This window comes from Hippocampus zosterae, chromosome 11 (assembly GCF_025434085.1).
Source record: "Hippocampus zosterae strain Florida chromosome 11, ASM2543408v3, whole genome shotgun sequence".
In the NCBI taxonomy this organism is placed as follows: domain Eukaryota; kingdom Metazoa; phylum Chordata; class Actinopteri; order Syngnathiformes; family Syngnathidae; genus Hippocampus; species Hippocampus zosterae.
This window is the reverse complement of record NC_067461.1, coordinates 3998453-4016320: the sequence shown is the minus strand read 5'-3', so window position 1 is coordinate 4016320 and position 17868 is coordinate 3998453. Positions and strand designations below refer to the sequence as shown.

The following is a 17868-nucleotide window of genomic DNA, read 5'->3' as shown; positions in this document are numbered from 1 at the left end:
AAGAACTGGTAGGAAATTGGTCAGGTTATGTAATATATTTTCAATTTATCGTTTTAAAAATATGCAATGTCATATTTTGTATCATATTAAATTATCCTGGTTTGCCTTAAACATTTTCAGATTTTTTTTATATTATTAAATATATTTTTAAAAGACCCAGCTAAACTACGCACTACATTATATTACACAATATAGGACAATACAAAAAACAATAGTAAACAAAATAATAATAATCAAGTGAAAAAAATCCGCATGAATAGCAATTTTGGTTTAGTCGTATTTTCAACGGTAGTACAGAATAATAGAAATACGCGCAAATTAACAAAATAAAACAAACAGGTTATCGTGTTATCTTCTACAACTACTTTCTATTATTCACATAATTATAAAACGATGATTTCAGTCAGATGCTGATTGTGTGAAAGTGGAGATCACGGTGCCAACTGTGGGAGGGGCATTCATCAGCTGACGGCAGCGTTTTAATAATCAGCTTTTGTGTCCTGCAACCACACGATCGGGCGTGGAAGATTCAGAAAAACACAATTTGGTGAGTCAGAAGAGGAAACTTACGATATGTATGTGTGAAGTAACATGGCCAGCTGGAAGAATCATGCGCGTGCTCAACTGCAACTCAGAGACCAAACAGAGAAACTTCCATACGAGGGCGTGTATACAAGCTGTAAGATTCCCAATTTTATATATTTGAGATATTCAATGCATCTACTACCCTTGACTTGACCCATGTTTTAGTATCTCAATTGGAAGAGCGCTTTGAAATTCGCCGGCAGTTTTTCAAAGATCTCCAGTCAGCAAGGTTAGAAGTGTTAACTTTTATTTTGCCGTACTGTAGTAATTTACCCAACTTGTTGACACTTGACAAATAAAATGTCACCATCGACTTAGTACAGCTCAGAAGATGGAATAAAAGTTGGGGAGAATGTCAGACTACTTCAACTTGGCCTCAGAGAAAGTGAGCATCTTGTTGAAAAGGTAAGAGTAGAGAATGAACTTTGATTTTCTGGAGCACCTTCATGGTATTTTCTTGTTTTGTGTCTCTTTTAGCTGTCTCAGACCGTCTCGGACTTGACCACCGTCATGTATCTGAAAGATGCTGAGTTGGAACACTGGCAGTCACGGTAAGAATGACCTCCAGCTGGTGGGTTTGATGGGGTGCAACTTTGTGTCTTGGTCGGAATCTTTCAACTTACTTCCTGGAATGTAGGGTCCCAAAACACATACATTCCTTTGACTAACTTATTAGTTGTGGTCCCAGAACAGATCCTTGTGGTACCACACATGTAAAGTCGTGTTTGTTGATTTTGATAGTGTGCAACCTCCCCTTGTCCTAATTGGGATATTTCAAAATGGTAGTAGTTTGACCATTTGATGGTTTAATAAAATCAGAACAAAATTGTTGTGGCCCCAGGAAAGATCCTTGCGGTACCCCCATATAGTTTTTGGATGCTTCTGACCTTTTGGGCTGCTACGTTTGTCAAGTTTGATCATGTGCAACTTCCTGTACGCTCATAACGTTTCAACAGCCTCCACATTTAATTTTATGATAGTTCTTCCTTTGTTTATGTCAAATGTAGGCTTAATCAATAATTCTTGACACTTCCAATTCAGCGTGTCCCACCACCGCCAAGAGGCTATCACTCTGGCTAAGGCAAGCAACGCCCTGAAGTCAACCCTTTATCAACACGAGTACACCATCGAGCAACAGACTAAAGAACTGGCCACCCTGCACGTGGAGCAGAGCGGCCTGAAGGAGGCGCTGTCGCAGGCTTGGCGTGAGAAGGAAGATCTCCTGCGGCGGTGGATGGAGGAGAAGAAAAAAGAGGCAGATCGGCTGAATAAGTACAACGACGCACAGGAGAGGTACGCGCAAAGATGTACATCAGATGGTTGGTTTCCCAGACTCATCAGGCGATTTTCTGCAGGTGGCAGCGTGTGGCCAGGCACTTGAAAAGGCACCTGTACAGGAACAAGAAGGAAGCCAGTGAGCCCATCGCAGCAACTCTTAAAAGTGACGTAATGGATAACAGCAGCATGTTAGTGGTTAGCATGTCCGCCTCGCAGTAGAGAAGTCCCCAGTTTGAATCTCGGCTCGAGCCTTCCGATGTGGCGTTTTGTAAATTAGGTTCAAAAGACTGTCATCACCTGATTAAGGTTTAGCAAGTAGTCCAAGTGAGATTAATTATTTCTAACTGGTATTACAGTCTTTGATTGTGACCGCAATGATGATGTAATAAGAAGTAGCACCCCATCAAAGGACTTTGTGTCACCTTATTACACACTTGATGTCACCTCAGTCATCTTATTTTTGCAAGGGTCTTCTCAGTGTTACTTTTAAAACAAACTAGCGTTTTCCAGGTGATGCAATTTGCCATTTATCTACAACAGGCTTGTCTCATTTCCATCATGTGAGTTGTCAACTTTTAACTTGCTGAAAGTGAGTGAGAAAATAAGCGTTAACATTTTTAATCCCTTGTTTGAAATGTGTCTGTTAAGAAAATTAGCAATTAAACATGTTTTAAAAAAAAAGTGTTTGGTAATAAACTGCTCAATGTTTGTGTAAGATAAAATAAGCTAACTGTCCTGAGAAATATGGAAATAAAGTTCACCGATTTGCTTAATTAGCATTATTCTATTAAGTATAGTGTCTTTCTGATGTCAAATCTCAGTGCATTGTAATTCATCTAATCACTTTATTTCTTTAATTGAAAGTAGTGATTGCCGTCTTCACCCCCCCAACCCCCTTTTGCATTCCAGTTCCTCATCTCGATGGTCAACTGAGAGCACATATCACGTTGATTGTTGAATGCACAGTTTCCATAGTCACCGGTGTTTTCACGAGCTCTTGGGTTGGATAGTGTGTGTGTGTGTGTGTGTGTCGTTTTTCAGTTGAAACTACTCTGTCAAACTGTCAGCATGGTAAAAGGTGGCAAGCGTTATTCACCAATGAGCAACGATGGCAATTGGGTAAGACAACTTTGCTTTTTATCCCTTCCCTGCATAATCCAGTTGTACTCAAAAGTGTGGTTTTAATGGTATGCATTTGACTCGGAGGTGTTGGATGACCAACAGAAAATCACTGATCAATGATTCATATCTCACTGTCAATTATATACTTCACAGTTCAGCAATTCATTATTTTACCATATGCCAACATGTGACATCACGTTTGAGTCCCCCCCCCCTCTTTTTAGTTTTCTTGCAGCCCTAATGAGGGTTCAGGTGTACCTAACACTGTGGCCCGTACTCTCCTCAGTTTCCTCATCCAGATGCTGCGCCCAGCGAGGGGAGGAATCGGGAGTTGTCCACAAGCACCGGGAGGATGTTGACTCAGATTCCCGCGCAGTTGCCGCAAGCTTTTGACTTTGAACGCTTTACCAAGACGAGACCGGGGCCGGTATGTATGCGTGTCGAACCTCACTTGCTTAGTCATTGTTTCAAATCCTGTTGGAAGGGGAAATGAAATGATTTGTGTTCTTGAGTAATATTGTACAAAAACGTAACAAAACACACAAAAAAGAGAATGTCAAGAAATAAACTGTCTTTTTAACTTTAAGGGGTGTGGCCTAGTGAGTGCTACAGTTACAAATGGCCATTTGGCTCCGTGTGAGCATCTTGGCGTGAGTCGTGGCCTACAGCAGCTCCTACAAGCGTTCTCATTTTGTATTTGTGTGTTTGAATGTCTCACTGTTTGATAGAAATCCAGGTCTTATACAGTCTCGCAGCATGACAACAAGCTATCCTTTCATGACAATATCATTGTCTTCGATGATGTGAGTATCGACACCTACCTACAATTCAAACTTACAACATTTAAAACAAATGTACGAAACAATCCAGTTTTGGACAGCGCTGGGTTATTTTTAGAGTGTTTAACCAAACTTTGTGTTTCATGCCGTCAGGGTGCAGGCCGTAAAAAATGTCCCAAGGAGATCAATCAGCACAAGTCACATTTCTGCCTGTGCCAACACGGGATCCCACCCACCACTGTGAGAAATTCAGTCTACGGCGCTGACTTTGCATCGCAGCCTACCGTGGAACCCACCAGGGCCCGGCGCTTTGCACGTGACCACAAAAGGAAGTGCGCGCAGGCGCCTCTGGATGGAGGAGACTTCATGTGGTTCGGACAAGACACTTACGATGACTATGACAGTATGGAAGTGCTGGGCTTCGCCAATCTTAATGCGGGTTCCAGACCTCTGTAAACTGCCGTGGTGGACTGGATGTTTTTGGAACGTTGGGCATTTGCAAGACTTAACCCACCTCTTAATATCACCACCATGAAGAAAAGAAGTAAATAAAACACATTGTGCTCATCAGAGATGGTGTGATTACACCGAGGGACAATTGAGAGTGTTCAATCAGCCTGCCATGCATGTTTTTGGAATGCCCGACAGGGGGCGCCAGCACGATGTCAGAGCGGCCTGTTTAAAATGACTACAGTGATTGGCTTTTTTTTTATTTTTTATTATTGGACAAGAGAAACCTAGGCAGTCAACTAGCTCTTCATCAATACAAATGAGAACATGTGAGATGAACAAAGCTATTTCCAGAGGGGGACGCGTGGGAGCGAATGGGAGAAAAGCACTTATGGGAGGCGCAGCACTCCCCCAGCCTAAAAGCTGCTTGCTTTTCCCTGCAGAGTGCTTTCAGGGCCAGCAGCTGCTACTTAAGTCTTCATCGGGGAGAGCAGAGGCTCGCAAGTATTAATTAGCTGCGGGTTCACAGTTGCAAGGATAGCGCTCGCGTCGTCTTAATACGTTCAACTCCAAACTGTCACAACTGTAAAAGACATCAACCACTTGATCATGAAACATTAAAAAAAAAAAAACGACTCATTATTTGAAGTGCCTCTGTTGCCTACATGGCAAATATGTAAACAATTGAAATCATTTTTTAAAATGCTATTAAAAAGGCTACTGATGTTATTAGGGGATAGAGTACGTGTAGGTTTAGCTTAGGCTAGCTAACGAGCTAGCTAGCTTAGGCTAACCTTACCAAGACGAATTCTTAATTTATTCTTGCTCATTTTTAGTTTTGTTGGTTTAATTTGGCCTGATTCACTAAGATCTCAAATCGCAGGCGCTAAAATGCTCTTCATAGACCGTGGGTACTGTTTGTGGGTATTTTACTCAGGTTGTGAACTTGAACGAATAGCCGGTGCCAAATTGCATGTTCACAGTGCAGGCTGCCACTTTTAAAAGAGGGTTTTGTGCTTTTGGTAGCACTGATGGTTTTCGCTGTGGATCACTTGATTTTTGAAGCCAAAGCATAAAATGAAGTCGGAAGTGATGGAATTGGAAGTGTTCGGGAAGACAAAAAAAAACTTTTTCAAAATGCCGAGCGGCAATTGAGAAAATTCTCGTATGTCCTGATGTAGATAAAGTCCCTTAACTTAAATGAATATCCAACAAATAAACAATCACACTTTTACAGATGTTGGGAATTTTTTTAAACGATAGTTGACCTATTTATTTTTTTAGATTCTTAATGAAAAGCACCCCTTGTGTCAGCCTTCACTTAATCTCTACTCCATCCTCAACGGACACTGACAACTTGTTCAACCTTTTGGTTGCTTCAAAGTGAATACAACTTTATTCGTCCATTTTTACAAGACATTTGGACGCCTGAGGCAATTTCCTGTGTTTGCATCATTCATGCCAAGCCCAACTCGTACACAATGTGAGTCCCTTTGCCATCTCTGATTTTTAAAGTGTTTTTGTCAGTACTCGGGTAGAAATCTCACTGCATCGTAATGAGAGCCGTCGAGTATTTTGCCGCTTTAACGCAGCGAGATAAGTCAGTCAAAATATTTTCAACGCCTCAACGCAAGCTACAAACATCACAAGGGACAGCTTTTAATACCTAACAAGGCGTCATAGGAGGGCACCTTGGATGATGTGTGTATGTGCGTGTGTGTGTGCAGCGCATCATGTGCATCGTGTCGAAAGGCAAAATGGCAAGCTTATGTCAACACGTTTGCTTGGTGGAATATCAAACCTGCTCCCAAGGACACGAGGCAGTACAAGGCGGTAAACAAGCGCGGGGAGCACTAGAGCTTTGCACCTCATGAATATGAAACGAGACGGGGCTTTAAATCCACACACTCTTTGCTGTCTTCATTCTTAGTGTTGGCTGTGATTTATTCACAGGTGTGTGTGTGTGTGTTCTTTTGATGTGTTGAGCGAAGAGATTTTGCACCTGTTTGAGGGGGGGGGGTGGATAGGAAGAGGTTGATTTGCCAGTTGCATTATCAGCGACAAGAAAAGCAGGGAAGGCTGAACAAAAGTCTACCAATCAATTGTTGCATAAAACCCATTGGAGAATATTTGGATCCGGATGAAGGTGAGGGCATCTCAGAAGGGCAAGAGATGACAAATGGGATCTAATATTCATTCATTCATTCATCTTCCTAACCGCTTGATCCTCACTTGGGTCGCGGGGGGTGCTGGAGCCTATCCCAGCTGTCTCCGGGCAGTAGGCGGGGGACACCCTGAATCGGTTGCCAACCAATCGCAGGGCACACAGAGACGAACAACCATTCGCACTCACACTCACACCTAGGGACAATTTAGAGTGTTCAATCAGCCTGCCATGCATATTTTTGGAATGTGGGAGGAAACCGGAGCACCCGGAGAAAACCCACGCAGGCCCGGGGAGAACATGCAAACTCCACACAGGGAGGCCGGAGCCGGAATCGAACCCGGTACCTCTGCACTGTGAAGCCCACGTGCTAACCACTGGACTACCGGGCCGCCCGGGATCTAATATTGGCGGAGTGATTTCAGAGTCGCTTCGGCCCCAAGGTAACCACATACAAATATGGGCAAGCTTGCACCTCCCGAGGACTTAATATTTGCCATGTTGGCTGACAACCTAAATGATGATAATAACGAGAATACCACAGCACTTCAAGGCTAATAATGCCACTTTTTTTAAACTCAGCACATACATGGAGGCATTGCGGCCTTGTTCCGGTGACATTCCAAGTCTAATAATGTGACGACTTTATTCCCAGCAGAGGAGATAACATTCTGACAACGTGAAGCCACCACCAAGCGACACCTTCACTGGTTCTCATTGGTCGGCGGCCGAAAATCTCACCAGACCTTCGTCGAGTCTCCAAAGGGCCAAAACTGCCAATGAGTAGCGTATCTCGTTGTTTGTGTTTTTGTTTTTCAAACATCCCAACACCCAGTGCTACATGCTAATTAGCAATGCGCTTGTTATGCATAGATGAGAGAAATCATCTTGGCAAAATTCAGTTTATGGGAGCCTCGAAATTATACACCGTTCAATTTGGTCTAAAGTAGTTAGCATACACCCTGTGTATAATCTGACCCTAATCATACATACAAATCTAAAATATGGCATGTAATCAATATGATCAATGAAACATATTCACTTCTTGCTCTTAGTTAATGAATGGAAAAGTGAGATTTTTGTCAAACTGCTTTTATGCTGGGTGTATGAAAAAGATAAATATTTGGTGCATTTAAAAATTAAATATGAAAAAATAAAAAGTGCTAACAGCAGCAGAATTAAAAGTCATAATAATAATTATGATAATCAACACATTGAATTTTTTTTATGTCAAGAAAACAAATACAAACAATCTATATTGATTATAAGATGTAATAATAGGAACAGAATATCATAACATTTTACTGTAATAGAAATACTACTTGTATTACTTTTGCTAATAATCATAACCAACAAATAATGAAATCCGCAGCGTACAAAAATAATAGTACGTCTTTTCACTATCTTTATTAATACCTTATTACATACAGAGAACACATTTTGTCTTAGGCCATAAGGTCATAAAAAGCATGAGAGACTTGCTTAAAGTAGAGTGCATCATAAGATCTCGAGATTATTAGCATAACCCTCAGACCCCCCCCCTCCCCCCCAATAAGCAAGGTGTGGCATTAGCAGGCGGAGAGCACGCGGCTCTCTGCCGGTCTGCGTTTGAGTCCTTAAGATTTAGCAAGCACGCATGATGAGCTTACACTCTCAAGTCCAAGCATCGGTGTTGCATTTTAAAAAGGTCAAACGCTCGGATTTGCGCCAGGAGGAATTGTGAGGGGGAGAATGAACGTCTCTCGCTGCAGATGTGCTGTAAATGTTTGCACGCCGCTGATCTTCTTCTGTGTGCTCGGCGAGCACATTCAGGCTCATGACAACCAGATAAAGATGTGAGAGATGTGCAGCGAGCGAGTAAAGTTAAATGATAGCATACGGCTGATTTATTATCGTGTCCTTTGCCATTTTGAATCAAAATGGACAGAGCTGTTATTTATTGCCTTTCCTAGACTGAATGTGTAGTCATGTGGCAAAGATCAGACGCAGTAAATATTTAATTATTCCATCGTGTGGTTTGTCAGCTGCCTTTCACAGTGCGTAAATTTTGTTACACGACCAGAGCTCCTTCCTTCTCTGCTAGGTCGAGCTTGAACTCCAGAAGCACTGACCCCCTCTCCCTCCCATTTACAACCTAAATTTTAATATTTGCTCCAGGAATTTGATTCAGCACGTTGGATTTTAAAGAAGTAATTTTTATTTCAGACAGCATTTCCAGGGAGATTTAAAAATAGCCATGAAAAAAATGTTTGGGTTTAAAATGAAAGGGCAGAAGCAGAGTTGATGCAACTAAGCCCTCTCACATTGCCATTTTGCTCTATATGTGAAGTAAACAATCACATTTATTCATTACAAAGTGAATACAAAGTACTTTCATTTTTTTATGATTTGTATACAAATGTGATCATTCAGTTCTATGAATATTTAATTCACCAAGTTTTATATTAAAAATGTAAAGATTATAAAACAAACAAAAAAAGTCCAAATCAACAAGTAGTTTTAATAATTTCAATTTTTCTTCTTTTTCTATTATATAGATATACAGCTGCTGAATATTTGTTTGTTTTTTACAAAAATATTTATTTCATTAATTAAATACATTTTTGTGGTGTATTCGTGATGTCATTAAGATGAAGAATTTTGGCCCCCAAATCAGACCCGTGAGGAACACCGCTTTCGATTGCTAATCTATTGGATAGTGTGTTATTTCAATCCATCAAGATGTAAAAACTACCAAGACACCCAGCGTTAGATTGCCAAGTTATCAATATAACTGTGGTTAAAAAAATACTACTCTTTTATTACGAACATTTTCGAAGAAGCAACTTTGCCAAGAAATGTTCGAGCCTGTGTGTGTGCGCGCGCGTGCGCGAACGTTTGTGCGGGCACGCGCGTGTGTCGGTGTATGTGTTTTACTGACTGAGCAAATGGCTCCGCCTCATTCACAAAGCGACAGAGAAGGAAGAGGAAGGAGGAGGAGGGGGAAAAAAGTGATACGCACCTCTCAATCCTGGCAAGAAGAAGAAGAAGAAGAAGAAGAGAAGAAGAAGAAGAGGAGGTGGAGGTAGAAGAGCAGGAAATTGTTTACGCGCCATTGAAGTCAACAACGGGACACCTTCCAAGCTGCGTTGAAGCGCCCGCCACCAACGCCGGCGGCGGGAATCGGGATTAAATTGGTGTTGACATTCGTCAAGAGGTGGATTATGATTCAAATCCGACGCGTTTTGAAATGCGCGTAGCCTGCGATGCCTCTTCCGGATACGACACTCTCACTGCCATTCAGCATCCACTAAGGAGGTAGGAAGTGTTGAGATATAAAGATTCGACCCAACAAACATGCTAATATTTGTACGTGTGTACCCCCCCCCCCCCCCCCGTCCCCATAGCGTGTCGAAATACGAGAAGACTCCCCAACTAGTCCGCGTCGCGTTCACTTCTTCACACGACTATTTAACACGGAATGTTGTCCCAAGTGGGATTAAAGCACACACAAAAGAAGAAAAAAAAAGTTCGCTGGAACTGAACGTTCCCACAGCGATTGTGAAACTAACTCGTAAGTAGAGGGAGAGTCAATCTTGCGTAAAAGAGCACCAGCACGTGAAAACAGAAAGAGGAGAGTCGCAGCATTTCTAATGGGTGAGAATGGGCAAAACTCTTTGCAATTTTTTTTTCTCCTGCATTTGGAGGTTCCAGTGGAAGAAATCTTCAAGTGGAGGAGGGAGGAGGGGAGGCTGTGCTATTGTCTGGACACCGAAGGGGTGGGGATTGAGCCTGCATGCAGATGTGCTGTTGGCAAAGGACATCTGCTCTCTTCCCTACTGGGCATTGTCACAAGGCGGGGGGGAATTTCGCTTGTACGTTCATTGGAGAAAGTCAAAATGGAGAAAGGGGAAAGTTTCAAACGCAAAGTATATCCAGGTTATAGTAGGAAATATAAAAGTATTGCTTTTGGGGAGGTCTTGGTGCCGTGGAACTATGTTAAAGTCAATTGAGGATCTTATGTAAAAAAAAAAGTAAAGCTTTACCTTCAGTTTGTGGCACCTGTAAGCAGGGAACTTTTTGTGTGGGGATGTCACCAATTACTGTAATTCACCTATTTGTAGGTGGACTGTACCCCCCAAAAAACATTGAAAGTTTTCAGCACTGGCTTTCCTTTTTTTTTCTATGAGGCTCTGATTGCACCACAAAAGGGAAAAAAAAGATATTTGTCTCCAAAACACAATTCTCAACAACGTTTTCCCTCTTGTGCTGTCACATCTCCGATTCGCCAGCGTTGACGGGCGATGATCGCGGCCGTCTCCATTCTGGCTTGCAGCGCCGATCGCTCGACTCCGCTGGGAGTTGAACTTCCTCTCGCGTCCCCGCGGTCCGCTTGTGTTCCGATATGAAAAACCACAAACGCATCACATGCTGCTTCACAATGGAATTGGCGGCTCCTTGTCAGGCCTCTTGATGAATCACCGGAAGGAAACCGGCAGGGGAAAATGCAAAAAAAACAAAAAAAAATCAAAGAGTGCTTAACCGACGAAAGGCCTCTTGATTAATTAATCAATCCGTTGGTGGGCTCTACCTCCTTAGTTCTCCCGTCAGTCTTCCCATTATGTGAGATTACGTGCATCCAACTTTGTGGCGACAGTTTTAAAAAGGCCCCAGTGCACAATGCGAGATCCATAATGGAATGTGTGGATCAGTTTGGCGTGAAAGAAGTTGCGCAGAACCACATCAGACCATGAAAACTAGCGTGCCGATTCAGTTTAGTCAAAGGACGGTCACGAATGTTGTCGTGGTTCACTTTCCTGACTTCCGTTCAAACTGGGTTTTCCGCCCAGTCAGTAACTTTGTAAAAGTTGTCTCAAGGGCTGTCACGATTTTAACAATTGATGATTCTTTCGTTTTTTTTTCCAATCGGTTTATGCACTTGATTTGATGACGATATATTGCAAAACATCTACCGTATTTTCTGCGCTATACGGCGGACCTAAAAGCATTCCCTTTTCCAGTGCACCCTATAATCCGATGCGCCGACTATATGGATCAATATTCTGATTTCTTGGATGTAGTATTGGAAAATGTTCTTTAAAGCGCTTTGTTATAGCTGCGGCGGTTGTGAAAGCTTTATATAAATAAAGCTGGATTGTATTGTATTGGGGCGGCCCGGTAGTCCAGTGGTTAGCACGTCGGCTTCACAGTGCAGAGGTACCGGGTTCGATTCCAGCTCCGGCCTCCCTGTGTGGAGTTTGCATGTTCTCCCCGGGCCTGCGTGGGTTTTCTCCGGGTGCTCCGGTTTCCTCCCACATTCCAAAAACATGCGTGGCAGGCTGATTGAACACTCTAAATTGTCCCAAGGTGTGAGTGTGAGTACGAATGGTTGTTCGTTTCTGTGTGCCCTGCGATTGGCTGGCAACCGATTCAGGGTGTCCCCCGCCTACTGCCCGAAGACAGCTGGGATAGGCTCCAGCACCCCCCGCGACCCTAGTGAGGATCAAGCGGCTCGGAAGATGAATGAATGAATGAATGTATTGTATTGTATTCATGTTAGTTTAGCTCCATCTAGTGGATGCATTACGCAACTGCAGCCACTATTGTAGCTTTGATTCTATGCGCCTTACAATGCGGTGCGCCCTATCTATGAAAAGAGTTTTAAAATAGGCCATTCGCGCCTCATAGTGCGGAAAGTCCTTTTATGACAAAAATCGGTTTTTAATATTACGGCTGTAAATAAATAAACTGACTCGTATTTTTTTTCCCCCCATAAAATGATTATGATTCCGTTACATATCCGCCAATGGAGCAGGTTATTTTTTCCGACTGTGTGTTGGTTGCTTGTTCCCAACACGACTTAAAAAGTTGGCAACAAATTTGGTGGTATTATTCAACGAAAAATAGTTCAAATTCCAACTGCGATCGAGATTCCTGGCGCCGATCCAAATTAGGATTGTTCGACCTTGGCAAAGGTGTCGGCTTTCATCTGTAATACTGCGAGAACCGCAGCCATTCATCCAGTTAAGCCTGTTCCGAGTGACACGGATCATTTAACGACATTCTCGCTGCTTTGGCACTTAGAAGAGGATTTCACTTGTGAGCGTTGTCGTCTCAATGGCTGTGCTGCGAAGACTTTTACACCTCTCCGAGCCGCCGCGCTATCTTCACATTTTAAGCGGAAGACACTTCAAACATTTTTTTTTGTGTACTGAATGGATTTGGCGTGCTTGACGAATGCTTGGCGGCTGATTTAAAAAAAAAAAAATCCTAATTTTGTTTTCCTTCCTCCTTTTCCCCAGCTGTGAAATTGAGACAGGCTGGATGTGGCCAGCAAGCAGGTGTTTGATTCTCCCGAGTGATAAAAGACACTAGATGCTGTGATCCTCTTGTCTGTGTGGGCGCTGCCAATCTCCGTTGGCGGCCATGATCCAAAACGTTCAAGGGAAAATATTCACCCTGGCTAAAGTGAAGCAATTTCGTCGGCAGCTGCGGCTCACCGCATTCCCACGATTCCACCAAATTAAACGTTTTACATTTATGACGGACGCCCTCATTGTTCCCGTCTGCGTGCGTCGATTTGCCGGTAATTTGGCAGCACGTCGTTATTACCCGTCAGAGGTCAACAAACTTCCTGACCTACTTCCCGGTTTTCCGGAATGCGGCATTTACACCGAAGCAATAACGTTGTCATTTTCAATGTCCCCGTGAGAGCCGTTTCCCAAAATTAGCATTTACAGGCTCCAAGACATCGGCGGTTATCCGTTTTCATTTAGAATCACTGTAGCGTAATTGCCTCCATAAAGGCTCACCATTTTTTTTTTTTTAATCATTATCGGTCGAACAGCGGCTAGTAGCGGACTCATAAATGATCATTTCTGCCTGTTATTAACTCACTACGACCAGTGATGATGGGGTGTGGATATTTACTCTTCCTGGTATTAATGACACTTGGAGTTTGCTCAAACCACGTAATAACCTCCCACGCGTTCCTCGTTAACGACGAGCCATTTCCCTCCAAAGTGCCGCGAATGGCTCGCATTAACGCCGCCGTCGAAGCCGGCGGCGGACAAGATGGAAACGAAGGGAAGCGCCACCTGAACGCGGCGCATTCTGCGGGGAGAGGCATTGTCATCGCTGTGAGGAAGCCGTTAACGCTGACAGCTCATCATGTACTCGTAGGATGGACTGGAGGACGCAGTAACTAATTGGCCGATGGCTTCCGAATATCGCAGCCCAATTTCTTTAGATACACCCGCATCGTGGAATGACATGACATGTCCAAAGGTAATCATGCTCAGTTGTGATTCATTTCATGTGTCAATTGTGGTGGTTGCACGAGTGGCATTCAAAGAGGAGTAAATACATGAGACGGAGTCTCACTACGTCATGGTTTTTGCCGTACTTCACATTTGAGCTTTTTAATGTGTGTAATATAATTATATACACAGTATATGAAGATGTTTGTATATTAGGAGTGGAACAATAAATGATTTGCATCAGAAAAGGCGGGTGAGAAAAGATGTGAATCCATTGAATCAAATTGTTCCACTTTGAAATAAATCGAGATGCATATCGAAGCGTTTTTTTTTAAAATTTATATATATTTTTTTTTATTAGAGAGGTAGAGTTCATTCAAAAGTATGTAAAAATGACAACCAAAAAGGAATTGCGTCGTGCCTTCTCGAACTTGGCCTGTCCGCATCGAATCGCGCTCCCACTGAGACGAAGCTCATCGGATCGTTCCACTTTCAAAACAGACGGCCCTTAAATCGTTTCGCAACACCCCACCTGTTGAAAACCGTATCAAATTGTCTTTTTGTGGCGAGATGAACACTCGTGTTTTTATATATATAAAAAACGAGTGTTCATCTCGTGCTTGCTTTCACTCATTTACGTATCATTATTAAATGATTGGTTAATTCTCATGATTTTAAAATTTGAAAAAAAAATTGAACAATGAGAATGAAATATTTAATCAGACATGTAAATTTGAGCTTTTTTTGTTGAGAGAGAGAGAGAGAGAGGAGAGAGAGAGAGAGAGAGAGAGAGAGAGGAGAGAGAGAGAGAGAGAGGAGAGAGAGAGAGAGAGAGAGAGAGAGAGAGAGAGAGGAGAGAGAGAGAGAGAGAGAGAGAGAGAGAGAGAGAGAGAGGAGAGAGAGAGAGAGAGAGAGAGAGAGAGAGAGAGAGAGAGAGGAGAGAGAGAGAGAGAGAGAGAGAGAGAGAGAGAGAGAGAGAGAGAGAGAGAGAGAGAGAGAGAGAGAGAGAGGAGAGAGAGAGAGAGAGAGAGAGAGAGAGATATAATCGACTGGTCTGCCTCACAGTGCAGAGGTGCAGGGTTTGATTCCGGCCTTCTCGTGCGGAGTTTGCATGTTGTCTTCGTGCCTGCGTGGATTTTCTCCGGGTACTCCGGTTTGCTCCCACATTCCAGAAACATGCCCAGCAGGTTCATGGAACACTCTAAACTCATCCCCAGGTGTGTGAGTGTGAGCGCGGATGGTTGTTTTGTCTCTTTTGTACCCTGTGATTGGCTGGCGACCAGTTCTGGGTGTCTCCCGCGTGCTGCCCCGTGACATTTGTGAAGATAAGAAAATGGATGGAGATATGTACTGTATATGTGTGTGTGTGTGTGTGTGTGTGTAAAAACGCAGAATTACAGAGATTGCGTGGGTGGCCAGCGAGGGCTGAAAGCATTTGCATGCATATTGTTTAATTCACTCCCTGGCATTCTATGTGTTTTGTCCCTTCCTTCCTGCCCACTCTCTCTCTCTTGTCTGAGCCTCGGGAGAGAGGTGGCATGAGGAGGTGGAGGAAGAGGAGGATGAAGAGGAGGAGAAAGGCTCACATTGTCTCGCCACGAGTTGTCTATTCCGGCGCGGCTGACATGTACTCGCGTCAGGTGGACGTGTCCAGCTGAGGCTAAGGGAAAAAAGGTGGAAACTGAAAGATGTCGTAGATGCTGAAGCAAGGCCGGGCATTGCTTCATTCACTCACTCTGCCTTCTGTATTGCTGATCGGGAGAATTTCATTCATTCATTCATTCATTCATTCGTTCATCTTCCGAGCCGCTTGATCCTCACTAGGGTCGCGGGGGGTGCTGGAGCCTATCCCAGCTGTCTTTGGGCAGTAGGCGGGGGACACCCTGAATCGGTTGCCAGCCAATCGCAGGGCACACAGAGACGAACCATCCACACCCACACTCACACCTAGGGACAATTTAGAGTGTTCAATCAGCCTGCTTTGCATGTTTTTGGAATGTGGGAGGAAACCGGAGCACCCGGAGAAAACCCACGCAGGCCCGGGGAGAACATGCAAACTCCACACAGGGAGGCCGGAGCTGGAATCGAACCCGGTACCTCTGCACTGTGAAGCCGATGTGCTAACCACTGGACTACCAGGCCGCCTATCGGGAGAATTTATTTTATTTTATTTTTTAAGCTTTTGGGAGTGTCACTGCTGCTTCTAATTCCCCGGGAGAGAAGCCACTTAGACTCTCTGACCGCATGAATGAACATAGGATGGCGCAATATTTTGATTAGGTGCTTGAAATGCATGAAAAAAAAAAAAGATGTCCACGAAAGTCGAGGCAATCTGGTTACAATTTAAAAATGCCGCTTGGAACTGAAATTCTTGCATGTCAAAAGTTGAAGTGAAATTATTGCGTAATGAATGAATGAATAGAGCTGAAGGATCTCCATGCGAAACGAACAAAATTAGTTTTCGCTAGCGTCAGCAAGCTCTGCAGGAGCCTGATAGCGATCCCGGTCATTTGAATTGTGCGTCGGAGGAGGCGAACAACGACAACGTGCAGGATAGTGGGCCCTGGAGGACCCCCAAATTGGTGACCCCTGCTCTAAATTGTGTTTGTCGCTGTGATTGGCTGGTGATCCGTTGCGGGTGTCCAACCAAAAACTCAGCTGGGATGGTTTTCAGCTTACGTGTGCCCGAAATGGGGGCAGCCTGGTAGTCCAGTGGTTAGCACGTCGGCTTCACAGTGCAGAGGTACCGGGTTCGATTCCCGCTCCGGCCTCCCTGTGTGGAGTTTGCATGTTCTCCCCAGGCCTGCGTGGGTTTTCTCCGGGTGCTCCGGTTTCCTCCCACATTCCAAAAATATGCATGGCAGGCTGATTGAACACTCTAAATTGTCCCTAGGTGTGAGTGTGAGCGTAGATGGTTGTTCGTCTCTGTGTGCCCTGCGATTGGGTGGCAACCGGGCCTGCGTGGGTTTTCTCCGGGTGCTCCGGTTTCCTCCCACATTCCAAAAATATGCGTGGCAGGCTGATTGAACACTCTAAATTGTCCCTAGGCGTGAGTGTGAGCGTGGATGGTTTTTCGTCTCTGTGTGCCCTGCGATTGACTGGCAACCGATTCAGGGTGCCCCCCGCCTACTGCCCGGAGACAGCCGGGATAGGCTCCAGCACCCCCCCACGACCCTAGTGAGGATCAGGCGGTTAGGAAGATGAATGAATGTATGAATGTGCCCGAAATGAGGTCTCGCTATTCCAAGCGATGCTCGGAAGTGAGACCGTCCTCGCTGCAACTTTGCCTTTTAAATGCCACCAGTTGATGTGCCCCCCCCCCTCTCCCCGCAGTCTAAGGGCCTCTCTTTGCTTTGCGTAAAACACTGGCCGGCGTCCAACAAGGAAAGCTGGCAGATGTCCATGAAAGTGTTTGACTCCTGAACTCGACGGTTGCGTCCGCAGTTGATTGAAATGACATTAAACGCCGGCAACACGTCACGGCGCACGTCGAAGCGCGCGCATTTTCCGTCATTCGCCATCAAGAGCGCGATCGGAATCGCCGCGATTATCTTCTCATTGTTGTTGACAAAGCGGGCGACCGCCTGTGGATTTTTTTTCTTTTTTCATAGTGGGGGGCACGGGGGGGGTAACATTTTATCGTCTTGGCTATCACCGTTATGATTGCGCTTATTAGCGCTTGGGCTTCATTCGTTTGATCCTCGTCATCGACACAGCGGGACGGTCGGCGTTTTCAGCTCGTCGGCGTGTTTTTTTTTTTGCACAAAGGCGTGTTTGATTTTTTTGCGCAGGCGTTTGAAGATGTTTGATCCGTGATCCTGAACAAAAAGGATTTGGGTGGGTTCGTGTTTCCGCCTACCGCTCGCTGTCGCCTGGGGACGGCGAAATATAGGATTGATTGAGTTGTGACGCCCGCTCTTTGCTTTGCCGCGGACTCGCGGGGGTCAGATGATTTTTTTTAAAAAAAAAATTTCATTCTCTTTTATCGGATTTGTTGTCACACAAGATGGGATGGCGGCCCTTTTGTGACCGTAACGTTTTCACATTCATCCAAAGACAGTATCTGATCGACAGTATCTATGATTGATCCCTGTCTGTCGTTCATCTGTCAGTCTTAAGATATTTCGATGCCCCCCCCTGAACGTTTTCCTTTTCACGTTTATTTCATACATCTTTGGCACCGACGGAAACGGTTGACTTTCTTGTCGTTGGCTCTTCCACTCCACGCCTCATTTTCTTGCATCTCACGTTG

General features: G+C 44.3%; 3 protein-coding genes across 8 annotated transcripts in view; all 3 read left to right on the top strand.

Annotated features, from left to right (window-relative positions):
• Positions 1-221: 221 nt before the first annotated feature.
• Positions 222-2640, top strand: si:ch1073-143l10.2 (uncharacterized protein LOC565165 homolog). Of its 3 annotated transcripts, none has more exons than XM_052080898.1 (6): positions 222-679; positions 751-814; positions 909-990; positions 1063-1136; positions 1627-1878; positions 1941-2640. In XM_052080898.1, the coding sequence occupies exons 1-6, from the start codon at positions 592-594 to the stop codon at positions 2080-2082; spliced, it is 702 nt and encodes a 233-aa protein (XP_051936858.1). In that variant the 5' UTR covers positions 222-591; the 3' UTR covers positions 2083-2640. The 3 variants fall into 3 exon arrangements, with proteins under 3 accessions (XP_051936858.1, XP_051936860.1, XP_051936861.1); XM_052080900.1 differs by having other exon boundaries at positions 587-679; positions 909-970; XM_052080901.1 differs by having other exon boundaries at positions 599-679; positions 904-970.
• Positions 2307-4336, top strand: tex36 (testis expressed 36). 3 transcript variants are annotated; one of them, XM_052080905.1, is made up of 6 exons: positions 2313-2423; positions 2773-2809; positions 2905-2982; positions 3272-3412; positions 3714-3788; positions 3918-4336. In XM_052080905.1, exons 1-6 carry the CDS (start codon positions 2377-2379, stop codon positions 4218-4220), a joined length of 681 nt encoding a protein of 226 aa, XP_051936865.1. In that variant the 5' UTR covers positions 2313-2376; the 3' UTR covers positions 4221-4336. The 3 variants fall into 3 exon arrangements, with proteins under 3 accessions (XP_051936867.1, XP_051936865.1, XP_051936866.1); XM_052080907.1 differs by having other exon boundaries at positions 2307-2423; positions 2773-2982; XM_052080906.1 differs by lacking the exon at positions 3714-3788.
• A 4983-nt stretch (positions 4337-9319) lies between these two features.
• Positions 9320-17868, top strand: part of ctbp2a (C-terminal binding protein 2a) — a 57977-nt gene continuing 49428 nt past the window's right edge. The window contains exon 1 of one of the 2 annotated variants that reach the window (XM_052080819.1): positions 9320-9675. The gene's annotated coding sequence lies outside the window, so the exon portion shown is untranslated. Of the gene's footprint in view, positions 9676-13620; positions 13645-17868 lie in introns of those variants that run through there. The other variant, XM_052080820.1, reaches the window with a different exon arrangement.